The sequence below is a fragment of the Psammomys obesus genome, unplaced genomic scaffold (assembly GCF_907164565.1).
Source record: "Psammomys obesus unplaced genomic scaffold, mPsaObe1.curated_primary_1811, whole genome shotgun sequence".
NCBI lineage: Eukaryota > Metazoa > Chordata > Mammalia > Rodentia > Muridae > Psammomys > Psammomys obesus.
The window spans coordinates 17,143,852-17,170,913 of NW_026585504.1; the positions used below are offsets into that span (position 1 = coordinate 17,143,852).

General features: G+C 44.5%; 1 protein-coding gene across 1 annotated transcript in view; it reads right to left on the reverse strand.

Moving 5' to 3' along the window:
* The window catches only part of Eif2ak4 (eukaryotic translation initiation factor 2 alpha kinase 4), a 94,683-nt gene that overhangs the window by 49,765 nt on the left and 17,856 nt on the right, over positions 1–27,062 (reverse strand). Inside the window, exons 3-11 of the mRNA XM_055598162.1 lie at positions 26,805–26,907; positions 24,480–24,632; positions 22,109–22,189; positions 20,214–20,362; positions 14,776–14,891; positions 11,165–11,322; positions 9,216–9,751; positions 2,455–2,561; positions 1,399–1,556 (exon numbers count right to left, since the gene is read on the reverse strand). Coding sequence (XP_055454137.1) covers positions 1,399–1,556; positions 2,455–2,561; positions 9,216–9,751; positions 11,165–11,322; positions 14,776–14,891; positions 20,214–20,362; positions 22,109–22,189; positions 24,480–24,632; positions 26,805–26,907 — 1,561 coding nt within the window. The remainder of the gene's footprint in view (positions 1–1,398; positions 1,557–2,454; positions 2,562–9,215; positions 9,752–11,164; positions 11,323–14,775; positions 14,892–20,213; positions 20,363–22,108; positions 22,190–24,479; positions 24,633–26,804; positions 26,908–27,062) is intronic.

Here is a 27,062-nt window from a genome sequence, read left to right on the forward strand (position 1 = left end):
GCTGCCCTGCTCAGACAGCAGTGTGGAGAGGGGTGTGAGAGCCAGGGGTTCTCAAGAGAAACGAGGACCTCACAGATGAAGATGCCCTGTGACAGCAGCTCTCTAATCATCTTTAAGAATATGGAGTAAAGAAGGTTACAAGGGATTCTGACAAAAAAGACAAGGGAAAAAAGAAAGTCTGTTAGTGTTTTAAAGTCAAGAATGGCCAAGGACATGGAATTAATAAAAATGACACTGAATTAAACTCTCCCTAGGACAATGAGCTTTCTTGTAGAACACTTGATTGCTAACAATTTCCCTCTTTTATTGTGGGGAAATTAATTGTTGTTTTGGTTGAGAGGGCTTTTACAGTAAGAGTGAAGCTTCCAAGTTGGGCATGGTAGGACATTCCTGTAACCCCAACACTGGGAGGTGGAGGCAAGAGGACCAGGCGTTTGAGGTCACCCTTGTCCACCAGGGATACCACTAGCTCATTTAGGAGATTGCTTGCCAACCATGCACAAACTTTGGGTTTGATCCCCAGCATGGCATGAACAGGCAAGGAAGTAATGGCCTGAAATCCCAGTTCTTGGAAGGTATAAGTACGAAGATGAGAGGTTCAAGGTCATCTGCTAAATTGTGAGTTCAAGGCCAGCCTAGGCTCCATGAAACGTCTTAAAACAAGCAAGCAAACAAAAACCCAAAACCCACCAAAACAAAACACCCCCTCCCCAAACACACAAAATCAATAAACAAAAGTGACAGAGGCTTTCCTCTTCATACTCTCAGAACCCCAAATACACATGTGCCACACCAGCAAAGGTCACCTTCATCCATAAAAGATGCCACGTACCTCAGCTGTTCTTCATACATTTTAACCTATTTCTTTTATGGTTTAGAAAATACTTAAATTATATAAGAAGAGCAGATGCCTCTTCCTACATTCACATAATAAAATTTTCCCAGACCAAATGAGCAGAGGCCTAACAGCAGCACACCTTGAAAAGTCCCATTAACTTGCCATCTTCCTAAACTAGAAAATGAGAGCCATCAAGGCCATCTCCCAGTGTGACTGCTCTCTCTGTTCTAACTTTGGAACCCTTTTCTCTGTGGCAACTCCGACAAAATTGGGGGAAAGGTGGCAAGGACAAGTCCCTTCCTGAACCAAAGCACTAGAAAATGTTCTTCCTGCAGAGATCTTGACGACTTGGGATGCTTATAATCATGTTTTTTTCTATGTCATTGTCAACCAGCCTTTAAGTGCATTCTAAAAGTGTCCAGGGTAGCATACAAAATAGCCTTTAACTCTAGGAGGTGAAGGCGCTCACAGCTTCATAGTCTTCTTAGTGGAACCAAATCTATGAGGCCATGGAAATGAAAAGAAGAACTTTAAAAGGACTGGGGATAGCCCCGCCACACCTTGATGACGGCTCCAAAAGCTCCTTTCCCTAGAAGCTGTAGTTCTTCAAACTCAATGAAGTATCGGGAAAACTGTCTTTGTGTCTCACTGAAGAATGCAGCACTTGGCAGCTGGTTGCTGGGAATGACAGTCTCAATGTAATCTTGTCCTCCAGAATCTAAGATGAAACAAAAGCATTAGGAATACAGGAAGACTGGGCCAGAGAGAGGGCTCAGGGGTTAAGGGCTCATACTGCCTTTGCAGAGGACTGGAGTTTGGTTCCCAGCACCCACGTTGGTCACAAGTGCCTGTAATTCCAGCTCCAGGCAATCTGATGCCCTCTTCTGGACTCTCTGGGCACTGCATCCACGTGTGTACATACCGACACACACAAATACACATAATTAATAATAAAAAGAAGCAGGCAGCTCACAGAAGCCAACAACATAAGCATGAGAGGAAGGGGACCCATCTAGTAATCTGAAAACAAACAAACAAACAAACAAACAAACAAACAAACAAACAAAAACCAACCAACCAAACAACACTTCTTACCCTTTGACAGCTTTTCTTACCTCGTCATCTTTAAAATAGGCAGGAGGATACAGTAAGCCCACTTTACAGGTGAGGGTAACAGATGGAGAGAAAGTGACTGAACTAGACCGCCACAACCCAAACTCAAATTTCCTGGTCCATGCCAAGCTCTACTAAGGTAACAGGGCAATATGGGTGACACACAAGAAGAGGATGTCCGTTCCATCAATAGAGGCTGGAGAACTAGGATTGTAAAGCAGTCCTATACACACCAGGCCTGCATATGCATGAATTAAGTGTAGCCTGGCGTAGGTGAAAGAAATGATCCATGCAGACGTTATCAGTTTCAGGTTTTGTGTCTTCACAAAAAAGAAAAAGAAAAAGAAAAAAAAAAAAAGGATGGTAGTCAAGTGTAACAGGACATGCATGTAATCTTAGCACGCAGGAGGCAGAGACAGAGAGACCAAGAGGTCTAGCCTGGGCTACATAGTGGGACCCTATCAAAAAAAAAAAAAAAAAAAAAAAGGCAGGCAATAACTCACCTTCAGGACTCTGCTCCACTAGAGGCATTTTTGGTTGAGGGTTCATGAAGCTGTGTCTCAGCAGCTGCTGAGGGCTCCATCTTTCCTTGTCGTCCAGGCAGACACACCTCAGTGAGGGAGGGAGAATCTCAGCGTGTACAGTATCAATGCCTTTCCAGTTAATCTACCCCATTCAACTATGAGTCTGCTTGTCTTTCTAACTACACATTAGCAAATTCATGTTACTCATGGATCACTATATGCTTAAAGGTGAATTTAAATGAATAAACGCCATTTCAGGATCTGTATGCCCCACAGCAGATTGGAGGCAAGTAGAAAATGGGGGAAAAAGAGCAACTAACTACATTTTTGTCATGGAGGCATAGAATGACTTGAAATGCTCTCAGGCCATATAAGTCAGCTTTGAATTTTCCCTTCCATTAGCAGCTTAGTGACTTGCTCTGTTGAACTAAGCCTGCTGGGGACCAGGCATAAGTCAAGCTTTCCAAAGACAGCGATCGGATGCTGATGAACCTGAGATACAATGGAAGACATTGGGCAACACTGCTGAAAACCCCCACACCTCATCACAGCTTTCAGTCCTCATTCCCTGAACCTAACCCAGCACCTGGTGTCCTAACACGTCACTTTTGGTGTGTTTGACATGAATCAAAACAAGCCGCACCAGGAATTCTCAGAGTAGGGTACCTGACCCCACACTTGACTCTGTTTAAAGAGACATACTTAACAGAATCAGCTGTCATTGTGAGTTCTAGATTTTCAAACCTACATTTGCAAAGCCATAACATCAACCATCATAAAGAATAACTTTGTTCTCTGTCATAGCAGGAAGAGCTAAAACATTAATTTATACCTGGAAAGGGCAAGAGAAGAGAACATCATTTGAATAAGATGATATATTTTCTGTTCAATTTATTAAAACAAATTTCAGTTATACCAGTAAAACAAAATTCCTGCAAATATAAAAAATATTATTCAAAATTATAAAGTATTTTATTTTACTTTTGAGACAGGGTCTCACTAGTAACTCTGACTGCCCTAGAACACAGAGATCTGCCTGTCTCTGCCTCCCTAGTGCTAGGATCAAAGGTATGCAATTGGTGTTAGTTTATGTTCAGATTTATATTTATTTTATATATAATGATTTTTTAAAATTTACATGTAAGTATGTGTACCATGTGAGGAGATAAGAGGGTGCCGGGTCCCTAGGAGCCAAACCCTAGTCTTCTGCAATGAACGTTCTTCACTGCTGAACCATCTTTTAGGCACCCTTACTGAATTTCTGAGACAGAGTTTTACTATATATTCCTGATTGACCTTGAACTTGCCATCCTTCATTTCTCATTCGACCACATGAGATTATAGGCATGTGCCACCCACACTTGGCCAAAAAAAAAAAGTCTTGTAGGTCAAGGTGGTAAATATGCCTAATCCTGGCATTTAGAGGAGGCGGAGGCAGGAAGATGTTTGTGAGTTCAAAGCCAGCCTGGTTTACATAGTAAGTTACAGGTCATCTAAAACTGCAAAGTGGGACCCTGCCTCAAAAACAAACATGCAAACATACAAATAAATTAAAGTTCTTGCCTCTAAGCTTTCCTTTCTCTTAATCTCTCTCTCTGGTTTTCTAAGATAGGGTTTCTCTTCATAGCTCTGGCTGTCCTGGAACCCTGTAGACCAAGCTGCCCTTGAACTCAGAGATCGGCCTCTGTCTCCCAAGTGCTAAAATTAAAGGCATGCACCATCCTTGCCTGGCCTCCTCTAATTTTTTGTATGTTTGTTTGTTTTGTAGTTTTGAGACAGGGTTTCTCTGTGTAGCCTTGGCTGTCCTGGACTCACTTTGTAGATCAGGCTGGCCTCGAACCCACAGAGATCTACCTGCCTCTGCCTCCCTGAGTACTGGGATTACAGGCAGGTGCCACCACACCTGGCTTTCTCTTAATTTCTTAATCTGCAACATTACTGACCTTTTCCTGTCTACTTCCATATATAAATGATCACCAACTGAACCATAATGTTATTGAGGATATTGACGGTTTTTTTTTAAACATTATTTTGTATGTATTAGTTTTTTAACTTGCCTTTTGCAAGTGATCTTTTTAGCCATGTCTTAAAATCGGATGTCAGTTAAAAAAAATTATACCAGTAATGATCTTTCTAAACTCCGACATCAGCTTGGACCTAGCAGAATTTACTTATGTACTTTCCTAGTTCTGTTATTTCTAGTTTTACACACTTACTCTACTGACCATCTACATTAACTCTGCATGCTATGTTAATCTCTAAAGTGCATTATCAACTCTAGGTCTACCATGACATTCACACCATTGACACAGTACTTATCTGGACAAATGGTTTAATGCTTGCCGAGAGTGAACTGCAATTTTCAGGAGCTCCTTCTTGAAAAGATTACATTTTCAGAATCAATCAGTTTGGCAGTCTAGCAGCTACTAGCAGCAGAGGTAATGCCAGCGCCAGCTTTGATGCCAGTAGGGATGGCAGGCCTGGAACCTTCCACCGCTCACACTGCTGAGGGTGACGAGAACTACAGTGCTAACAGAGCAGCAGCCAGTGGCAGCGCCTGACACGTGTTAACTCACTTAACCCTGGAAGAGCCAGGGACGACCAGAATTTATTTATGTCACATTCTCCTACTATTGGGATTGTTCCTAGCTACAAACACACAGGTGCGCACTCGTGCACGCACGCACACACATACACACACACACAGACACACACACACACACACACATATTTACATAAGCGGCATTAGATTCTGAAGAACACTATCAACTTTCACTCAACTGTGACGTTAATGTGACAACAGATGCGGGTCAGAAAAAGCTAGCGCCTCTGAGAATGACTTGTATTTTCAGATGTGTATATAGCTACCAGGACCCTGTTGGTGGGCCCTGATCTGCCACCTGGCTCCAACACCTGAGCTCTTGCCCATCTCCAGGCTGACTTCCTAAGGGTGTTGACAAGAATGGTGGGATCAAAACGACCCTGAGATTTCACCTCACACCCATCAGAATGGCTAAGATAAAAAACTCAAGTGACAACACATGCTGGAGAAGATGTGGAGAAAGGGAACCCTCCTCCATTGCTGGTTGTACAACCACTTTGGAAATCAATCTGGTGCTGTCTCAGACAATTAGGAATAGTGCTTCCTCAAGATCCAGCTATACCACTCCTAGGCATATATAAAAGTTGCTCAAGTACACAACAAGGACATTTGCTCAACCATGTTTGTAGCAGTTTGATTTGTAATAGCCAGAACCTGGAAACAACCTAGATGTCCCTCAGTTGAGGAATGGAGACAGAAATTGTGGTACTTTTATATAATGGAATACTATTCAGCAATTAAAAACAAGAAAATCATGAAATTTGCAGGCAAATGGTGGTACCTAGAAAAGATCATCCTGAGTGAAGTATCTGCAAAGCAGAAAGACACACATGGTATATACTCACTTATATAGACCTATAAGATAGGATAAACATACTGAAATTTATACACCTAAAGAAGATAAACAAGAAAGAAGACCCGGGGTAAGATGATCAATCCTCACTTGGAAAGACAAATGAGACGGACATTGGATGTAGGAGAAAACAAGTAACAGGACAGGAGCCTACCACAGAGGGTCTCTGAAAGACTCTACCTAGCAGTGTATCAAAGCAGATACTAAGACTCATAACCAAACCTTCAGCAGAGTACAGGGAATCATAAGAAAGAAGGGGAGTTAATATGATCTAGAGAGGACAGGAGCTCCACAAGGACCAAATACATCTGGGCACAGGAGTCTTTTATGAGACTGTTTCTCCAACCGAGGACCATGTATGGATATAACCTAGAACCTCTGCTCGGAAGTAGCCCATGGTAGCTCTACATCCTCTGCTCGGATGTAGCCCATGGTAGCTCAGTATCCAAGTGGGTGCCCTAGTAAGGGGAACAGGGACTATTTCTGACATGAACTCAATGGCGGGCTCTTAGACCTCCTCCCTCCCACCCCCTGAGGAAGGAACAGCCCTGCTAGGCCACAGAGGAAGATGTTGCAGCCAGTCCTGATGAGACCTGATAAGCTAGGGTCAGATGAAAGGGGAGGAGGTCCTCCCCTATCAGTGGACTTGGAAAGGGGCAGGGAGGAGATGAGGGAGGGAGGGTGGGATTGGGAGGGAATGAGGGAGGGGGATACAGCTGGTATACAAAGTTAATAAAATGTAACTAATATTAAAAAAAAAAAAAAAAAAGAATGGTGGGATCACAGCCAGGATCCACTCTGCTTTCCTGCAGTATTTGCTTCTTTTGCTAACTGGGGTGGACAGCAAAGCTAATGACTCAACACCTCAAATGTTACCATCCCCCAACCAAGCACCCCGCCATAGCCCTCCCAGAAAAGAGGAGCACATACACACTAGGAACAACAGCTGTGTTATCAGAGTCACAACAAACCTCGGCTCTCACAGGGGAAGTGACACAGGGGAGCTGTCTGTGTAAGGGGAGAACCAGGAACGTTTCAACCCTCCTCCCCACTGCCCTACTGCTGAGGTGAAAACACTACTGACCAGAAGAGAGGGGCGAAGAGTTCAAGGTGGCATGGGAAAGATGGAAGTAAGATTTTTCATGGGTAATTAATTCATTATCCCATCCATCACCTCAGCCACCCTCATGGTAGGGTGCATTTAAATAAATATTCTAAAGTTATATTTCATTTAAAAGAAACCATAAGTGCTTTCTTTAAGAGTCTTAAAAGTTTGTATACTTTAAGGAGGGAATGTTGCACACAGAATCAAAGTCAGCCCCTTTCCTCAAATGAATAGTTTACCATTGCTACTTTTTGTGACACACCTTGCTTCAATGCTATGTGTTGCTTAATGACAGGGACACAGCCTGAGAATACGTCATCACTATAGGGTGTGCTGCATAAATGAACACAGCTCCAGTGTCGCAGTCAGTCTGATGCGGCTGCCAGCCTCCATGCAGTCCATCACTGATGAAACGCTGGTTTCTGGCACAGGACTGCCCAAATTCAGGGACGTCCATATGAGTGACCGGAGAACCAGTGATAAGGGATCACTATGGGTTGGTCAACTGGAGACTGGCCAAGAGAAATGGGAAGGCAAGGGAAAAGAAAGCGCAGAGCTGAAGAGAGTAAAATGAGTAACTAGGAAAAGAAAGGTGAAAAAATATGAGATAGTGTGAGGAGGGGGAGGTAGTCCAGGGCAGCTTCTGCAGGAGGCTGGACCAGAGGGATACTGGGAAAATCTCAACTGGAGAGACCATATCTTCCCTTATTAGAGATGGAGAATGTGGTGCTGGCTTAGACTGAGAATATTCAGAGTTAAAGCAGAAAACACGGAGGGAATGGCCTGGACAAATACTTTAGGCCCAAGGAAAGCCTCTCTATTAAGGACTCCCTCGAGCTGGACAAACTCTGGCTTTGGGCCAGCGAGATGGCTGTGGGAGAGCATGCCTGTCACAACTCATGACCTGACACCCTGAGTTTCAGCCCTTGTGCCCATGGTGGAAGGAGAGAACAGATTCCGGAAAGTTGTTCCCTGACCTTCCCAACTGTCATGTCAACGGGTTCTTGCACTCATAGACACAGACAAATACACACACACACACACACTACATTTTTAAAAGCTGGCTTTGTAATGACTATGTACTTGTGATTCACAAATATGGAGCATCCTCGGGCTAGAAATAGGTGGTCATTTGATCCCCAGACCTGGCTGAAAGAGAGCCACTGGAGGAGTAGTCAGGAAGATAGAGGGCAGAACAGAGGTAATGAAGGACTACATAGAGATGTTCATTCCCTGAAAGGTATGGACATCATTTTGTCATCACCAGTACCTCTCAGCTTCCTATCCAGGTGATAAACTCTCCACTGATTGGCTCCCACACACAGAAGCTCTTTATCCTATGTAATATTTCTAATTAATTTTCTTAGTTCTGAGCCATCAATTCTGCTATATTTTAAAAGACACATTAATTCTGATATTGGGGCTTTTTTTATTTTAATAAATGAGAGCTTCCAAAGGAAAACAGTGCTGCATGGTATTACTTTATATAGTGGTGTAATGCATATAGGTTATGAGAGTCAGTTACATATGCGGTAAGTATTTGTTCTAAACGTCAACAAAATGTCTACTGGGACAAGAGTGTATATTTTCTCTTTAGAATACCAAATGTGCCTTAGACAACAAGGCAAATGTCTAAAAGATTACTTCACTTATGTCCTTTCTGATACAACTAGAGCCTTACTTAAACTTGTTCTTAAAAACCGTCTGTATGAAGATGCTATGTCCAGCTGAATGGTCCTCAGGTGTTTATAATGTTGTTTTAAAACCTTCAGATTTTAAGAATATAATGAAGTTAAATAGCCAGAGCAAAATAACAATAACAAAGAAGAGGGCAGACCACCCTTCTCAACTGGTTTACTACGATCTTCCCTTTGGTCTTTCAGGACTCAGAGCAAAGTGACGGAGAAAGCCTACCCCATCGAACACCCAGAGCCCTTCTCGCCACTGCCAACCCTTCTGGGATAGCCAGGAATGGAGAAAAATTCTAGAGTATTCCAGGCAGTCTCCCAAAAGCAGTTAGAGAATCAATTATCACTCAAGTAGGTTTAGAAGAATGTGGAAGACTGTAATGAGAACCCTTGGGCCTGGGAAGGGAATTCGCCCGGGGCTCCCTTCTGCTTCCCCGTTCTTTAGACCTGCAGGAGGAAAGCACGACTGAAAAAAAAATCAGTGATACTCACTTCTTCAGGAAATCTTGGAAGTCAGCGGGCAAGTCACTAGGGATGGTCACAGGGTACTCCCCACACTCCTGTCCTTGGCTCAGAGACAGCAGCAGAAGGCCAAGACGCCACACATCCCCCTTCTTCCCTGTCTTATACGGCAGGGCGCTGTCGCTAAAACGAACTCGAGTTTGCTCAAACACATCCTCCTTGCAAATGTCTGCCAGGCGCTTAGAGATGCTGTAGTCGGTTATCTTTACAGTGCCTTCTGCGTCTACCAACACACTGGATGCGCTCAGAACCTTGTGCACCACAGAGTTGCTGTGCAGGTAATCTAGGCCGGCCAGGAGCTGAGCTGTGTACTTGCGAAGCTGGTGGACTGGGACAGGGCCTGAGTGGCTCAGGTGTTTGGCGAGAGAGATCCCACTGACATGCTCGGCCAAAATGTCTACCACGATGGAGTCCTCCTGCTCTCTGGAGTTCATTGCAAAATAGCGGACAACATTTGGATGGCTCAGTTTCACCAGGGAGTTGAATTCGGTTTCTGCTCCTTGAATCTGGGAAGAATATTAGGCAAATGACATTAAGTGGTGCTTCACTTCAAAAGCACTTTCAAAGATGGGAGACTAAGATACATGACCTTAAACTGGTGGATCAACCCGACAGTACATAAAAATGCAATTGATAAAGTTCAGTGTCAAAATGGAGCGTCCATATATCATAAAACTGCTGAGTGGCTTTTACAATCAATTTTATTCTGTTTATTCACTTTGGGGGGCTGATATGGCTAGCAAAAAAAAAAAAGAGAGAGAAAAGAAAGGAAACATCATATGAGGTTGGAGAAACAGCTCAGTGATCAAGAGCACCGTCTGCTCTTCCAGAGGTTCTGAGTTCAATTCCCAGCATCCACATGGTGGCTCCCAACCATCTACACAGGGATCTGATGCCCTCTTCTGGTATACAGGTATACATACAGATAGAGCACTCACCTACATAAAACAAACAAACAAACAAATAAATAAATAAATAAATTTTTTAAAAAGAAACATATTTAAAATAGCATTTTATGAGTATACTAAGTGTTATTGTAAAAAAATTTAAAATCTGGGGGTGGAGGTATAGCTCAATTGTACGGCATCTACCCAGCATGCATGAGACCTTAGGTTTGATTCCCAGTATTGCAAAAAGGAAATTTAAATATAATATAATATAATATAATATAATATAATATAATATAATATAATATAATATAATATAATATAATATAATATAATATAATATAATATAATATAATATAATGGGGGAAAAAAGACCCTTAAACTTATTTGTGATCACCATCCAAAACAACTATTGATTTTGGTGTGCTTCGTCGTTCTCTTGCTTTGGCTGTTTTTTAACAGATTTATTAAGTAAAGACTACACACATATTAAGTGTTCCTGAGTTCATCTAAAAGTCTTTTCTCATTTCTAGCACTGCACAGAAACAAAGAAAATCCCTCTGATCCCTCAAAATCTATTTCTAAAGCAATGTTTTAAAAGAGCGAGAAAATATGAATAACTGTGAACAGCACAGCAATGGAGCAGTAACTGATCCCAAGAAGGCAGAAGTCACAGGGTCTCTGACAGGAGGGTGTGAGGCTGGAGCAGGTTAAACCGGTGGGAGCAGGGCTGAGGCCTGGTGAAGGTGTGGATCTCCACTCATCCTTACACTTTGTGGACCGTTTGTGGGAGCCATTGAAATGCAGGCTTTTGCTTCGTCAGCTATAGCTTGAGATTAGGTCTTTGGTCAGCCACAGCAAACACTTCCTGACCTTATTGTCTCTTTTTTGAATCTGAGACGAGGGCGTGTGTAGCCCAGACTGGCCTCAAACTTGCTGTGTAGCTTAGAAACACCTTGAGCTGGTCTTCCCAGGTCTAGTCCCCGAGTACTGACAATTACAGGTGTGCACCACCACGCCTGGCTTACGTACTTGCTTTCTGCACTTGTCAATCTTCTCGCTCTCTTGGCTGGTGAGGAATGGGCCCATCTTTTTCTGCCACTGAAGGACCCACTCATACAACAAGACGAAGCTGCCTGTGGCCGTTTCCAAAGCGTTGTACACGACTTTCCCCAGCTGCTCATCACTGCCTGCAGAGAGACAGAAAAAGGTCATCCCATCCTGCAAACTGTGTGTGCGAGCGCACATGTGTGTACTTTAACTCCAACGGTATCACGTGCTAACTAGAAAAAGTGTCATTTACTGCAGTACACGTCCATTTGTAACCAATTTTTAATAATTACCGATATAACCCGAGCCTTCAAATGCTCATTGTTGCAGAAAGTTCAGCCGATGATGAGATTTTAGCATCAAGACAGGTAAAGAGAACAGCATCTTGTTGGACCCACAGTGCCGTTTTCCTCGGCAGCTCCCCATTGCTGACCACGCTCGCTCTGTTCTTTACATAGCTCTACGGGGAGGGGGGCCTCCTCAGGGCCATTCCATCAATACAAATAAGTGTGCACAGTGCAAACAGCTTTTAGTCTAATTTGAAAAGTGGCCACGTCAGAGGCACAAACTCTGAATATGCCCAGCAAAGCCAAACTGCCAAATGTTTTGGAGGGAAAGAACCAGAAATGACAGTTAAGGCTAGAAAGCAGTGCACTTACTTAGCTAGCAGGCACACCGCTTTTTTTTCCCCCCTTGGGGACCAGAACTGCTGTAACATCAAACACTGTTGCAAAAAAATCTCCATTGCCATTAAAGATTATGATAAAAAAAAAAAAAAAGAAAATATGATTTTCCTTTTCCTTTCCTCTTTGCTTCTTTTACCTTATCACAGCCTGTGCGGCACCCAGGCCAGACAGCTATGATTGCAGCAAGATACTTTGTGCCTGGCTGCCTGGCAACAAGTTAGATGCCAGTAGCACCCCCACCGCAGCATCAAGCATCAAACACACCTGAGGACTCAGCATCTCAGTGGGGGAGTGCTTGCTAAGCATGTGCTAGGTGAGGGGTTCAAGCTCCAGCACAGAAAACAAGCACTCTTCAGTATCTCCACAAAAGCCCAGGCTACTAACTCATGTCCAGTTTGAAACCACTAATAATATAGTAATCTATCCCCGTATGTGGATTTGTGTGTGTGTGTGTGTGTGTGTGTGTGTGTGTGTGTGTAAGTGTGTAAGTGTGTATGGGTGTGCATCTTGTTTTTGAGGTGGTCTCTCACTGGCCTAGGACTCATCCAGTGGCTGGCTGGCTGGCCAGTGAGCCCCAAGACTCCACCCACCTCCCCGGTACTTGTATTGCAAGTGCAGGCCATCATGCTTAGCTTTCTTTTTGGTATTTTAAATGTGGGTTCTGGGGATTGAAGTCAGGTGTTCTTACAAGCATTTTACTGATGAAGCTGTCTTCTCAGCCTAACCATTTCTTTCTAGTACAAACAAACAAACAAACAAAAAACAACCCTGGTTTTTAATGATATTATTTCACTTTCCTAATGAAGAAAAATTTAAGATCCCTTGATACTTATGTTTTCCATTTGAAAAATCAGAAGCAACAAAAACCTGCACATATAAAACAGTTTTAGTAAAAGTACTTTGGAGGATATGGCTGAATTTGCTCACCTAAACTGTGCATTTGACAGGCAGTTTTTACTTCAGGGAAATGCTGGCAATTTAGAGATTTTAAGTAAAATAATCTAATTATTTGCTAGTTACAATGACTCCTGAAAGTCTTAGCCTAAGAGAGAAAAACCATGATGTTTGAAACCTTGTCAGCTAAAGGAAGCAACTTTAGAATCTTGTGTTGAGCAGCTCATTGGAGACAGTGACTCTAAGAGTTTGAGGGATGGAGGATGACATGATTAACATGAAGCCCCATAAATTACATTTGTGTGTTGCCCAGTGCACTGTCATATACACATATATTTATAGACATCTGTATATAACTATACACATATAAACAAATATGACACATATATAAACATTTTATTGTGTGTGTACTCACACCCATGCATGCCACAGTATGTGTGTGGGCATCACAAGACAACTTTTGGGAGTCAATCTTTCCTCTACATGTGGTTTTTGGCTGCCAGGTAAGTGCCCCAATACATTAAGCTACTCCACTGGCACTGTGTGGACAGAGCTGGACATTTCATAATTGCTAGGGCTTTTAAATTATAATTTCAGTTTGCTACTCTCATATCACCTTTTTCTTGGCAGAGGCAGCCCAGCGAACATGTTTCCTGAGGCTGAGGGAGAGTGTTAGCAGGACGCTGACTGAAGCTCTCACCCGCCAGCAATAATTATTCATCCAGAAGGTTGTCAGCGCCTCCACCAAAGCCATAGACTATTCTCTATTTTCTCTAGCTCCAACAACGTTAAACTGAGAAAAACATTAATCTGTTGATTTTCAAAATGAAACTATTTTATTAAACATTAACAAAATTAGTTGGTGATAGAAAACTAGGGCCTATTTACAATGCCAGACCCACTGTGAGAAAATAAATAATTTACTCTTGGTAGTTAAAAAGGTGACTCTAAGTAAGTACTAGCCCAAGTGAGACTAAGAGCCCGAGGAGCTTTGCCTTCTAGAGTTACTGGAGCAGGGAGTTTCACGTTGCCAGTTCCTGAATGTGGAATGTCTGAGTCAAAGACAGTCTCAAATACAAGGTCAACCCCCTCTACCAAGGTCTTGACCCTGCCTAGTGGCTGTTTGGAGTACGTCAGCCCTGTGTCTGCAGAATCCTAGTCTGTCTAGCTGCTATCACAGTGGCCAGGCTGAGTGTCTAGATCACAGACTCTTCAGATGTTTGGGTTCTTCCCCTCCTTCTGCTGCCCCCTCATTAGTGCTCTCTTGCTTACTTGTAACACCTTTAAATGAACAGAAAAGATGCTGAAAGCAAGCAAGCTTGACTCACACACCGTATCCATTAATTCTGGGAAGTGTTATTTATAGGATTGAAAATAAAAGTTAATTGTTAAATTCACTCCATGAAAGCAAGCCCTAGAAGCTTATCCATGTAGCTGGGAAAGTCAATACAGAAAACTGGATTTTAAGAAAATCAGTAAAATCCCGAATTACAGAGAAAACTTCATTCCAAGTAGCCACTAGAGACAACTGCTAAGTAAGATGTAGAGAAAATGAGGTGGTTTTTCCAGCCAGGCACAATGTGCTAAGTAGGACAATGCCAGGCAGATTTGGAGGCTGGGAATGTGACTCAGCGGACCAGTACCTGCTCGGCTGCACAGGGATCTTGGTTCAATCCCCAGTGCCATGAAGGAGAAAAACAGTGATTTGGTTCCTAAAGATCTCAAGTATCAGGGCCCATTTTGTTCACACAAGTTCTGTCAGTACCAGATGCCCGTGATGCAACGTTTACGACCGTCTGCTCACTAGTATGTTTCTGAGAGCACGGCTTTACCCACCTTATATCTGAGGAGCTGAGCAGCTTCTCATCCCAGGCATGAGTAAAGGGGTCAGAATTACAGCTCCCTGCTCGGGTTATGCTGGTTTAGATGTCAGTCAGTCTCCAGGTGGCTTTGTCCCATCAGGACTAACTTTTGTCACTAAACAAACTTAATGGACTTGGCTAGTTTACTCACCGACGCATCTCCCTTTGTGCACCATGAGCTGCTCAGGGCTACCCACACAGAAATACAGGGTCTCACACGAGCCGGGAGAGGCTTCACCACTACACACAGAATACTGACGTTCTCGCCTTAAAAACAAATATGGACAATGTTTTTTGTTCTTTTTTTTTTTCCTTTAACTTACAGTTCAACCTTGCCCCTCCATCCCTCCTAATTATTAGCCCGTTCAGTCCAGTCTGAGTCTACTGAGGAAGGGGTTGAAAACCCCTTACTGCACACCTCCCACTGTTCCCTTTTCCACATGAACTGCTACGACTCCATTCAGGGCGGCAGTCACCGACCGCTTCCGGCTGTTCACACTGAAATGAAAATCCAGATCTTGACCCCACAGGATGGCTCAGCAGGTAAAGAGGCTTGTTCCAGAAGCCTGGTGACCTGAGTTTGATCCTTGGAACACAGGAGGAGAAAACCGACTCTACATCGTTGACCTCCATACAAGCACATGCCACACACACACACACACACACACACACACAGTAAGTTAAGTTTCTTGCCTCCTCAGTCACCACCCAGGGCTGGTGGCTCCTGTACTGACAACAGAGACACACAGCATTTCATCATTACAGGCTGCTCAGCCAGCCATCACTCACTGGAGGAAGCTCAGCTGCCATACAGTTTACACTCACCCCTCACAGATCCCACATCTTTTCATTCCAGGAACAGAGCGCTCGGAGGACACTCAGAAGCAGGGCTCCGAGTCCTCGCACTTCCAGTCTGGGCTTCAACCATGGACTGTTCATTCATTCTCCTATTGTCTCTAATAGACACTCCCTGTCATCCACCTTCATGACTGTCCCAAAATATGAAGCTTTCTATTTTTTTTCTTTTTCCTGATTCCTCCCCTGCCCTCCTCTCTCCTCTTCTCTCTTTCCTCTAACATGAATGGGGAGTGCAAGCTGGGCAACTAGAATGCAAAAATATTGAACAAGCTGGGGGCCAGGGTTCCAGTGAGGCAGTGCAGGAGAGAGCTCATTAGTGCTGGGGCACTAAGAATGCTCTGATGAAGCCCTCGGCAGAACTCTAAAGAGAGCTCTCAGGCTTAGCACAAACCGTGAACTTTTCTTTTGTTGAAAACAAGAGGCACAGAAGGAAGTTCACAATCCGTATGGTCCCATCCATAAAGGAATCTGGCGCTGGCAGCAGTCTTTCAAGTCAGCATTGACAACAGACTGCAGACAACGCCTCATTTCCATTCCCTACAGTCCTGCCTGAGATCTTGGTCCTTCTACCCTTAATGTTCAATCTGTTCCCCTTAGCCCCACACTGCCCTCTCAGGCTGTACTCTCCACACACCTACTCCGGCTCTTAATATTCAAACTACTGCCCACCAGCCTCCATTCCCTCCCTGTACCACTGGAGCCAACACAAACCAGCTTCACCTTCCCACACCGTCAAATTCGGTTTTATTTTCCCGTGGTGCTTTGACTGTGGCTGGTGGCATGGTCACCTACTGTGTTTCTCTAGTCCGACATCCCCACCCCACCCCCGCCCCTGCATCTCCTCACTACCTACCCATCCTGTTTGGATAGCTCTAACTTTCCCCCAAACTCAAACACTACTCAGTCATAACCCAGTGTCTTTGCTTCCAACCCTGCCCTTCCCCAGCCTCTTCCCACATGGGTCCTCTCAGACCACACACATGTCCCTCGTATTCTAAATGCTAGGGCACAATCAATACATTGTAGTTCTGTTTAAACTTCTTGTGCAAACTGGAGCACGGTGAGATTTGCACAGAAAAGGACACAAGCCAAGGTTCAAAACCGTATGATAGACTCAAATGAAGAATCCTGCAGCCCTTAGTATGAGCTCTGCCCCAGGCAGCAGACGGTGCTACACAGTCCTTTTAGTCTATGGCATCCCAATGTCCTTCAGGTGACAGGTTTGAAGGTGTTTTAGAGTAATCATCACCATATACTTGAGTCACAGAACACAGAGTTATTAAGTCAGTACTCATCTGTAAGCCTCATCCCTGCTGGCTAGCTTTCAGAGTGCTAGAAGGCACTATTCATACTACAAGAGGGGCAATCGTTGATCTTGTCCAGCCCCGGCAAAATATACCTATTGCTGTAATAGTGGCATGAACATCATGGGGTAAACAACAACTTGGACTGTATTTAAGTTCCACCCCACAAGATGACACCCATATCTGGCACCATTATTGGGCCGAGAAACTGTGACTAGGTCACAGGCCCTAGAAGAGAACCTATTGCTATGATTTTGCTAAATGGACAGTGTAGTAAACCAGTTCTTACTGACATTGCTAGACCCAGATTAGGGCATCTCTCAGCCCCCATCAGAGAAGCTGGTGATTAGCACAGAGACCCACAACTGCCCAAAGTGGAAGGCTCAGCCCTAAATGGATATCTACATCCCATTAGCCTCCTCCTGAGGCTCAGGGATCATTGTAGAACAGAGGGTGGAAGACTGTAAGAATCAGAGGTGGTGAGTGATTACGAGAAAGCAGCGTTCTCCAGATGCAACGGGGCAGCTGCACAAATGAAGTCACGATGACTGTGACAGCAAGCACAAGCCGCACGCAAACTCAAGCCAGACTAAATCACAGCGTGGAGAGGGGAAGTGACAGGAAGTTCCACCCCTGGCTGAGGAGCTACTGGCAAAGGGCAGTTGCTGGGAGAAGGAAGTCAGATTTCTTTAGGAGTTTAACCCTTGGGTCGAGCCCCCCTGGAATACCACACATCTGAGAATGTATGAGCGGCACAAATGAGACTCGATGGATTAAAAAAAAAAAATTTGAAAAAAAAGGAGGACACAGTGTTGGGTGGGGAGGAAATGGGAGGGTGAATTTAGGAGGGGTAGGGGGCCAGTAAAACACACTGTATGAAATCCTCAAAGAACTAAAAATAAATTGACCATCTCATTACAATTGTTAACAGTGTTAGGGTTTGGGGGATGCAGCTTCATTGTAGAGCACTTGCCTCGTATATGCAAGGCCCTGAGAGCCACCCAGCCCTGCAGCAAGTAAATAAACACACGAATAAACAGAAACCATACAACACAAAATAAAAGTGTTGTAAGAGGAGGGTGATTTTAAAAGTGAAAGTATCAATAAAATAGTGAGTGTGGCACACGACAGCCAGGAAGAATAGCATTGGGAACAGTGATGGAACCCGAACAATACATCAGCAATGAACAGAACTTAAAATATGGAACTGACAGTTAAAGGCCGGTCAGCAATGGCTACTGTTTACTCGGGATGCATCAAGCCCTTGGCTAGAAGAACCTTTCAGGACAAGAGCAGCAGCTTCTGAACTCTCACAGGACCACCTGTCAATCCAGGGTCCGTCCTGGTTACGGATGGCTCATGCGTTGGTGGAAACGTCATGTATGGTAGCCTCCGCTTCGTAGCTGAGGCCGCAGTGAGCCTAATAAGATGAAGCTGGCTTCAAACAAGATAGAAAATACTACAATTAGATCTTACAAAGGACGGAGAACGTGATACAATGTGACTTTTAAAGACTGAATTGGGAATGTAAGATCTTAATAACTGAAAAGAAAAACTAATAACAACCAAGGTCCAGGAAGATGGCTCAGTGGGTAAAGATGTTGCCACCAAGCCTGAAGAGTTGCATCTGCATATCCACATGGTGGAAGGAGAGAACTGATTCCCACCTGCTGTTCCCTTAACTCTACATCACGCACACGCACACATGAACACATGCACGCAAACAAATAAAAGTAAGGGCCAGATGTCGCAGCATCTGGCTGAACCTCACAAGCCTGATGACCCAGGTTCAATTTGCAGAATGCACGGAAAGGTGGAAGAAGAGTCCACTCCACAAAGCCTTCTGTCTCCGCATGTGTGCTGTGGCACTCACATATAATAAACTAAAAACATTTTTACTGTTCAAACTTAAAGGGTTCAAGTGGCAAGAAAGTAAGTGGCAATGTGTAGGTACTGGTGTGTCGGCTCTGCACTCCTGTCCAAGACCTGCCACCAGTAAGGCCAAGCGTGTGGCTGCTACATTTTGGAACTGGAGCGCAGCAGAAGGCCCGTGTGCTAAAGGCTTCCCCACTCCACGCTACTGGGCATTGGAAGTCTCTCAGACATGGCCTAGTGGGTGTCAGCCCTTTCATCCTTTCTTCTGTGGGGCACGGCTATGAGGTGAGAGGGTTGCTGTGTCACACCCCCCCAACCATCATGTGCGGCCTCACTGAGGCCTTCGTGAAATGGGGCCGTGGGACTGGCAGGACAGAACTGATACCTGAAAAGTGGTCCTCTGAATTCCATATGTGGTCCCCACACACGTACCACACGGACATGAACACACACACATTCACAATAATAATAAATAAAACTTTAATTAAAAACAAGCTGAGGAACCTATAACTTAATAACTGCTCCATTCATGGCTTCTGCATTCAAATTCCTTTCTGGTTTGCAGGAGGCCACAGCACATGGACGGAGAAGATCTCTAAGCAGAAAACGATATGGAGAAAGTAGTGTTCTTTCTGCGACCTCTGGGGACAGAGAACCCCGGACCCCATCAGATGCCTTCCCCCTCCCCCAATGGGCAGTCTATACTGGCCCACTTTGGAAAAGCCCATACATCTCTCTGTGTTTACATCTACAGCAGGCCGTGTAGCTCACTTGATGGAATGCTCATCCAGCACACACAAGGCCCTGGATTCAACCTCCAGGACCCAGCAAACCAGCCTGGTGTAATCCCAGCACTAGAAGGTAGGAACACTGGAAGTTCAAGTTCATCCTTAGCTACAGAACAAGTTTGAGGTCAGCCTATCTTATATGAAACCCTGTCTCCCCCAACTACATCACACTCACACACACACACACACACACACACACACACACACACACACACACAAAAAAAAAAAATTACAGGCTGAAACACACACAGTATGAAATAAGAAATTTGAGCTGATGGTGATGATTCAGATGGATAAAAATTTTAAAGCATTAAAAGTCAAATCAAATTGTACTGAAGGTGAGCCTGTGGCTGTCACAGACTTCATTGGGTACTTGCAGCCAAGCGTGATGATGCATGCCTGTTATCCAGCTATGCAGGAGGCTGGGGCAGGAGGACCACACATTTGAGGTCAGTCTGGGCTATAAGTGAGATTCTGCCACAAAATAAAATGAAAAAGAGCTGGGGCTGTAGCTCTGTGGTGGAGCACTGAGCCAGCAAGTGTGAGGCCCTGGTTCACACACCAGCACCCCATACAAATGTGAAGCTACTTAGAAAGCATTAAATAAAAACTTGGTTTCATATAGCTAGCTAACAGATTGCGATAAAAAGTGCCAGACAATTCATTAATCCTTCTACCTCCACATTCCTGTCACAAGCACTGAAGGCCATTTTTATCCTTCTACATTCCCCCCCCCCCTCACCTGAGAAGTCTGAGGGGCTTACCTGGACCTTCCTGAGGAGTTTGCCCGGGCTTTACCATTCCCTACAAAGTCAGGAGAGCCTCCATGGAGAATGGCAGCTGCCCTGGGTCCTGCTGGGTCTCTCTTAGAGGCTTGATCCTGGTTTGGCAAACTAGTAATTTCCAAACGTTCCTAGAAAAGAGAGAGCAAACCCCACATTAGCTGACCACACAAGTGGATGACCGGCACGGTATGGAATCACCCAATCAGTACAGACTAAATATTTTGTTTGAAAAGGATGTTTTAGTTTTATTTCTGTTCCTGCTATCAAAAGCAACTTAGGGGAGAAAGTTGTTTTCAGTTCACAGTTCTGGGTTACAGTACATCACGGTGGGTAAGTCACGGTGGGAGGAGACCATCCATGACACTCTGCAGCAAGCATGCCTCATATTAGCTGGCTTTTTCTAGCCTTAAGAGTCCCAGGCTCCAAACCAGGGAACGATGCCAGCCACAGTGGGCTGGGCCTTCACGCATCATTTGGCAATCAGGACAATACCCCACAGCCTCAACACAGGCCAACCTAATGTAAACAATCTCCATATGACTTTCTTCCCAGGGATTCCAGGTTGTGTCAAGTTGACCATTCAAGCTAACTATCACAGCCAGCTGGACTCAATTTTAAAAATGCAATGCATGCTGGGAAACAGCTGTACAAACTAGCTGAATTTTGATTCCTTACACTTACACACACACACACACACACACACACACACACACACACACAAACACACACAACCTAGATATAGTGATGTGTACCAACAAGAAGGCAGACACAGGATGATCCTGCAGGCTCACTGGCCAGCCAGTCCAGCCAATCAGTGAGCTAAATTCAGTAAGAGACCCTACCTCAGGTTAGGGATAACTCAGGTTAAGAACACTGGTTACTCTTTCGGAGGACCTGGGTTAGATTCCTAGCACCCACCTGGCAGCTCACAACTGTATGTAACTCTTACCCTCTTCCAGCCTCCTCCAGCACTGCATACTTGTGGCACATAAACATGTGTGCACATAAAACACATTACATTAAAACAAAAAAAAGTAGCCAACAACTGAGGAAGCTAAGTCGGCTCCAGCCCAGCCTCCACATGTACACACACGAGCGGAAAGTTAGGGAGACAGAGCTATTGGAGAGGATCAGAGGTGAGGTGGTTTAAAAGAAGAGAGTGGCTGAAGGGAGGCAGCCCAGAGGCAAGGTGAGAGGGCTGCAGACAACAGAAAATCAGATTTAGATGCGACTCCACCCATGGCCGACTGCACTAGCCCTTTCGAAGAAAGAGAGCCGCAGAAGACTGTCACCTCTAAGGTCACACAGGACAGCGGAAAGAGGGAAGCTTAGGCGGGTGCTGTTTCCTGCAAATGTCCGGAAGACAGTGAAGAATGGCCCCATTCGTCCAGCTGCTTTAACTTGCCGGGGAACCATTCTCTCTGTTACCAAATTAAGTTTCAGGCAGGTGTGTAAGGCTTCCATTCACTCTTCAGTAAAAACACGGTTTTGTTTGTTTGTTTAATAAAGAGTCTCTTCCAGGCTAATTAACAAAATTTCAATCTCCCGTCTTTGGACTCACTTGATAAATTACTGTAACTACGCAAACCCAAGTTGTTTACAGACAACACTGAACTTTGCCACCTAGTTGGAAAAATCTGAAAAGACACAACAGCAAACACGGTGCTTATGCAGGCACTTTCACAGCTAGGGAGGCTGAGGCAGGAGAACTGCCATGAGCCACAAATAAGAAAATAAAACATCTCCCCCCTCCAATAAATAAATGAAAGTTTGGTACTTTCAGCTTTAGCACATGAGAGGGAAAGGTGTCTCCAATGGAAATAAGGCATTTTACCAGAGAAGATACAGATCCCTTGGCATAGAATGTACAGTACCTGCTTGGCCAATTCCATCCTTTTCTTCTCTTCCTTGATCTCTTCTTTTCTTCTCTGAATCTCGTGGAGGATTTCACGTTGCTGAAATAAATCAGACCAGGTCAGACACCAATCTCGGAAATGCGCCCAGCCGGTCCATAGCGGACTCACATAGCTTTTGAACTTCCAGGACCCCAAGACCTGGTTTTCTGGGTTCCGCACATGAAAGGTTGGAGGAGGCACACTCATCTGTGTTGCCAGTGTTCCTGAGAAGCAGGCTTTCTTGCAGAAGTGTAAAGTCTGTCGTCTTTTTTCACTCCCCTAGCTTTGACATCTGCCTATGTGCAGGGACTGGACACAAGCACTATTCTCTGCCATGGGTCTGGACAGGTGTCCTCAGAGCTGGGACTGGGATGAAGGTCCAGTCACCACATCAACCCACCACGACCTTAATCTGCCTTCTCCATCATCCTTTAAATATTAAAACTACTATCTTGATCTTCATCAATTGTTCTAAGTTCCCAACATTTCTAAATTATATCAAAACTATTAAGTAAATCATCAGGAACATTAATTGCAATAATATAAAATATGAAAACATAACCTACACTTACAGGGAACTACAGCAATACATCAAAAAAGACTGTTAGGTAAATGCCCACCAACTTCTATGCACTAACCTCTATGTGTGCTAAATGGTGACTAGACATAGCTTAATGGGAGCTAAGCAATAATGGACGAGATCCATCTCAACAGAATATGAGGGATGGAGAATGTCTGCCCTGTCAAACATTAGAGCATTCTATGGAAAAAACACACAGAGAGTGTTAGCACAGCACAGCATAGAGAAAACAAAGCAGAAACAGGAACCAGACATAAGTACCTAAAAGCAGAATGGGGATAATTTGGAAGAAAAAAGGTACCAGAGGATGAAGAAAGGGAGGGATGAGAGAGGATAGCAGGGTGGTGAATATGATTAAAGCATGTTATGTGCATGCATGAAAATGTCACACTGAAACACGGTAAGTTGAAGTGGGGGCGAAAATCCAAGTCTTGAAGTATAAGTAGTAATATCTATAGCAAGAAAATCAGGTTTCCTTACCAAGGGATAAAGATAAACCTAGTCCTGGATGGGAAGTCTAGTATGAACAAGATACCAGTTCTTCCCAAATGAATTATGCAAACTTGCTCTAATCAATCAAAATCTCAGGAGGTGTATGTGTTCTGCTGAATCTGAAGAAACAATTCCATAGTTCACCTGTGAAGGAAGGTTAAGTGGTGCAAGCCTGTGATAACCACACTGATACACAGTATACACAGTGAGACCCTGCCTTGGGAAAAAGAAAGAAAAGAGTTAAGGGAGGGAGAAGAAGCTGGGGAGTGAGAGGGCAGGAGAATGGTTGAAAATATAAAGGAAAATGAAGGGATGGAGAAAGGTAGGTTGTCCTGTGAGATGGGAAAAACATTCAAAGATTTAAAAAAAAATTTAGAGTATGTGAAAAAAAAAAACATACAAAAGCTCAAGAAAACAAATGAACTTAATAATTTACAATAGCCTCTCGCATAGGTCAGCAATGAGAACACTTTAAAGCAGTGGTTCTCAACCTATGGGTAATGACTCCTTCCGGTGTTGCATAGCAATCATCCTGCATATCAGATATCCATATCATGATCCTGAACAGTAGCAAAATTACAGTTATGAAGTAACAACAAAAATAATTTTATAGTTGGGGTCACTACTACATGGGGAACTGTATTACAGGGTCATAGCATTAGGAAGGCTGGGAGCCACGGCTTTAAAGGAACCCTACAGATGACTGAATGAGAAATGGCTGCTCAGTGTGTTAGGGAAGGGCCTCTTCTTTTAACAAGCTGCAGCCACACAAGTTCTTACAAGTTAATCAGGGAACTGAAGAGAAAACAACTGAAATTAAAAATCAAGAAGGAAATGCAGGGTATAAACCATCTTAAAGGATTTCTAGAGGCAGGAAGCGGTTCCTGCTCAGGGTAAGCTAAAAGGAGACTATAGATGTTGAGTGAACATGCAAGTCACTAGCTCCTGGCTCTTCAACTAATGAGACTTTAGACACATCTCTCCGTCAAGAGGAAACCAGCCTCCCAGTTCAGTAAACTCCTGGCAGGCTGAGTGAAACAGGAAGCCCAGTCAGACGACCCACTTTCTCTTTGTCATCCATTCTTTAAAGACCTGGAGAAGGGCTTTCAGGGCAGCAGTGATGGCTGCAGGGAGGGCGCTGGGTAGTTTCTATGAATTCCCATTTCTCGAATCAAATGTTGAGGAAAACTCATGAACACATTCCTAGTCAGAGATGGAGTAGACACATGGACGCCCACAGGCCTCCAGGCGGGGTGAGCACCAACAGCCTGATCTCACCTCCTGTTCCTCCTTCCGCCTGGCTTCCAGCAGCCTCTGCTGCTTCTCCTGAGCCTGCCTTTCCAGCATTTCTTCGTGGAAAGACTTCGGAGGGGGCTTGTTGTGCTCGCTGAGAAATGACTGCACATAGTATGCCAGCTCAAATATCATTACCTACACATGTAAAGAAAAAAACAACCACAAATGATCAGTTGAGGGCGGGAAGCAGGCGGTCAGACTCATACCTGCCATGCAGACATTTTGCCACTTTGCTCTGGCATGCCTGGAATAAGGTATATGCCACAGCAGGAGAAACTCTTAAAGGGTTCACTGAGTCTGTGACCAAGATAAACTGCCGCGGAGATAAATAAAAAGTGAGCTTCGCCTTAGGGGGGGCTCAGGGGAAGAACTACTCAAATTTACTGTTATTTTCCTAACATCTAAACATCTGCATAAATAAAGGTGGAAACTATCTAAGGCTGCAATAACGGAAGGGCTATCTTCCCAGTAGAAAGCCTGTCAACATGACAGTTGGGCAGAATGCTCCCAGCTCCCATGAGTGTCCCTGCTGTCACTTGTTCATACAGCACAGTGATCAGAGGCCCCAAAGCAAATTTGTAAAGCCCTCATTGCCTCCCTACTGGCAATAAAGCAGCAGCAGGCTGATCAACACCTAAGGAACCAACCAGGCAGAGCCAGGGAGAAAAGGCCACTTCAAACATCCATTAGAAAAACAGAAAAAGCTGCTTTTCTGACCTCTAGGCTAAGCCAAAAGCCATACCTTGTGTGGGAAAACAATAGTACAAGGGGTTCTGAGACCACACTGACCCGGCCCAGCCCAGGGTACAGCATCCAAGCTGCTTCTGCCAATGAGGAACTTGGACTGAGGTTCCTTCCCCCACAGTTATCGGAGAGCATTTCTGCCTTGTTTCTTCATGCTGCTCTTAAAGGGCCCTGAGTATTGATAACACTTTCCCTCAAGAAGACTGCAAGTCCATTCATTTGACATTCCACCTTCCACGGTGGTTGACACACCAGAAGCTGTGCTGTTTACAGAATATATCCTGACCTGGAGTTGAGAAACGCCAGTCTAGAGTCTAAGGGGCCTGTGCTAAGAAAAAGCCCAGGGAAAGCTGGGGAAAGCAGGCGATTTCTACCACTTTGAGAGACCATTTCTAAATCAGGGTGGGGCAGGGCCATAGCTGTCAAGGGTTTGCTTCTGTGGATTTGGCTTGCTAGCATTTTCTGAGTGAGTGACATTTGATATAATTTGTAGGACTGGATAAAAGCAACCATATTCCAAAGTGGTTCTTACTCTATACCTCTCTCTTGTCCAGGCAACATGGTTCAGGACTCGCCTCAGTCTCTGCTTAGGGGCTCTCCTGCCCTCCTTCCACCCTGGACACCTCACCATAATTCTCCAGGGCATCAGTGACTCTGGTCTGCCATGGTCCTTAGACTGTGCTTTGTCTGTGGCCCTCACAGTGAGGCCAGATGGTTTGCTCACTGGCGTTTCCACAGCACAAGAAGTTTGGGCAGTAAATACCTGCTGACTGATTTAGGGAGGAACCCATGAGTTTGATTTTACTAATTAAAAAAAAAATAATCTGTGGTACCTTTTGGATTCCTTTCTGGGGCCGATAAAGACCTGCTAACACATAGGCAGGTGTGCTAGCACACGCCTTGACTGACCTCAGCATTCTGGAGGCAAAGGGCGGGCCTCTGTGAGTTTGAGCCTAGCCTCTACAGTGAATTCCAAGAAAGCCAGGGCTACATAGTGAGACCCTGTCTCAAAAAAACCCAACCAACCAACCAACCAACCAACCGAGACACCTGCTAATGCAGATTAAAAGTCACTCAGGAGTGTTGAGTGTGTTGGCACACATCTCCGAGTCAGGACAGCCAGAGCTATATAGTGAGACCCTGTTCCCCAACACCCCACTCCCCCACCCCAATCATTCCAAGGCAGATGAGACCATTCCCGAGCACTGTTTTAGGTGCTGCCTCTGTGTAAAGAATGAAGTCCGTTACTTTATCAGGCAGTTATCAGGGAATGTCCTACCATAAGGAGTCCCTAAGCTTGTGCTAACACTTAGCTACAGTCCATTTTACTTGAAAACAAAATTCTTCAAATTCTTCAGAATCGTGTTTTCAATTGGCATAGAAGGGCCTTGTACGAGAACTTTGTGGGGATGGAACGAGCCTGAATCCTGACTGCATCACTGTCAGGATGGTGGCTGTACCGCTGGACTCAGGGTTGTAAATGTCACTGCTGGGGTAGACTGGGGACAGGGCAGATGGGATCTTTCAGTATTATTTCCACAACTCCATCTTAGTAAGCCTTACCTCTCCACATTGCTTTTTGGCCAGTTCTTCTAAGTGTGATTTTAACAAATTAACACTTTCATTAGACAGGCCTTTAGCATTCTTTAACTCTATTTCAGGAACTCTGAAAACAAAACAAACAAAACAAACACACAGAAAGAGGTTATTGAGAATGAAGGATTCCATGGACAGACCTCTTGACTGAACCTCTCCCTGTGACCACTTGTGTATCCATTTACTCTCAGAAGGCCTTCAACTACATGCCAACATACCAGCATG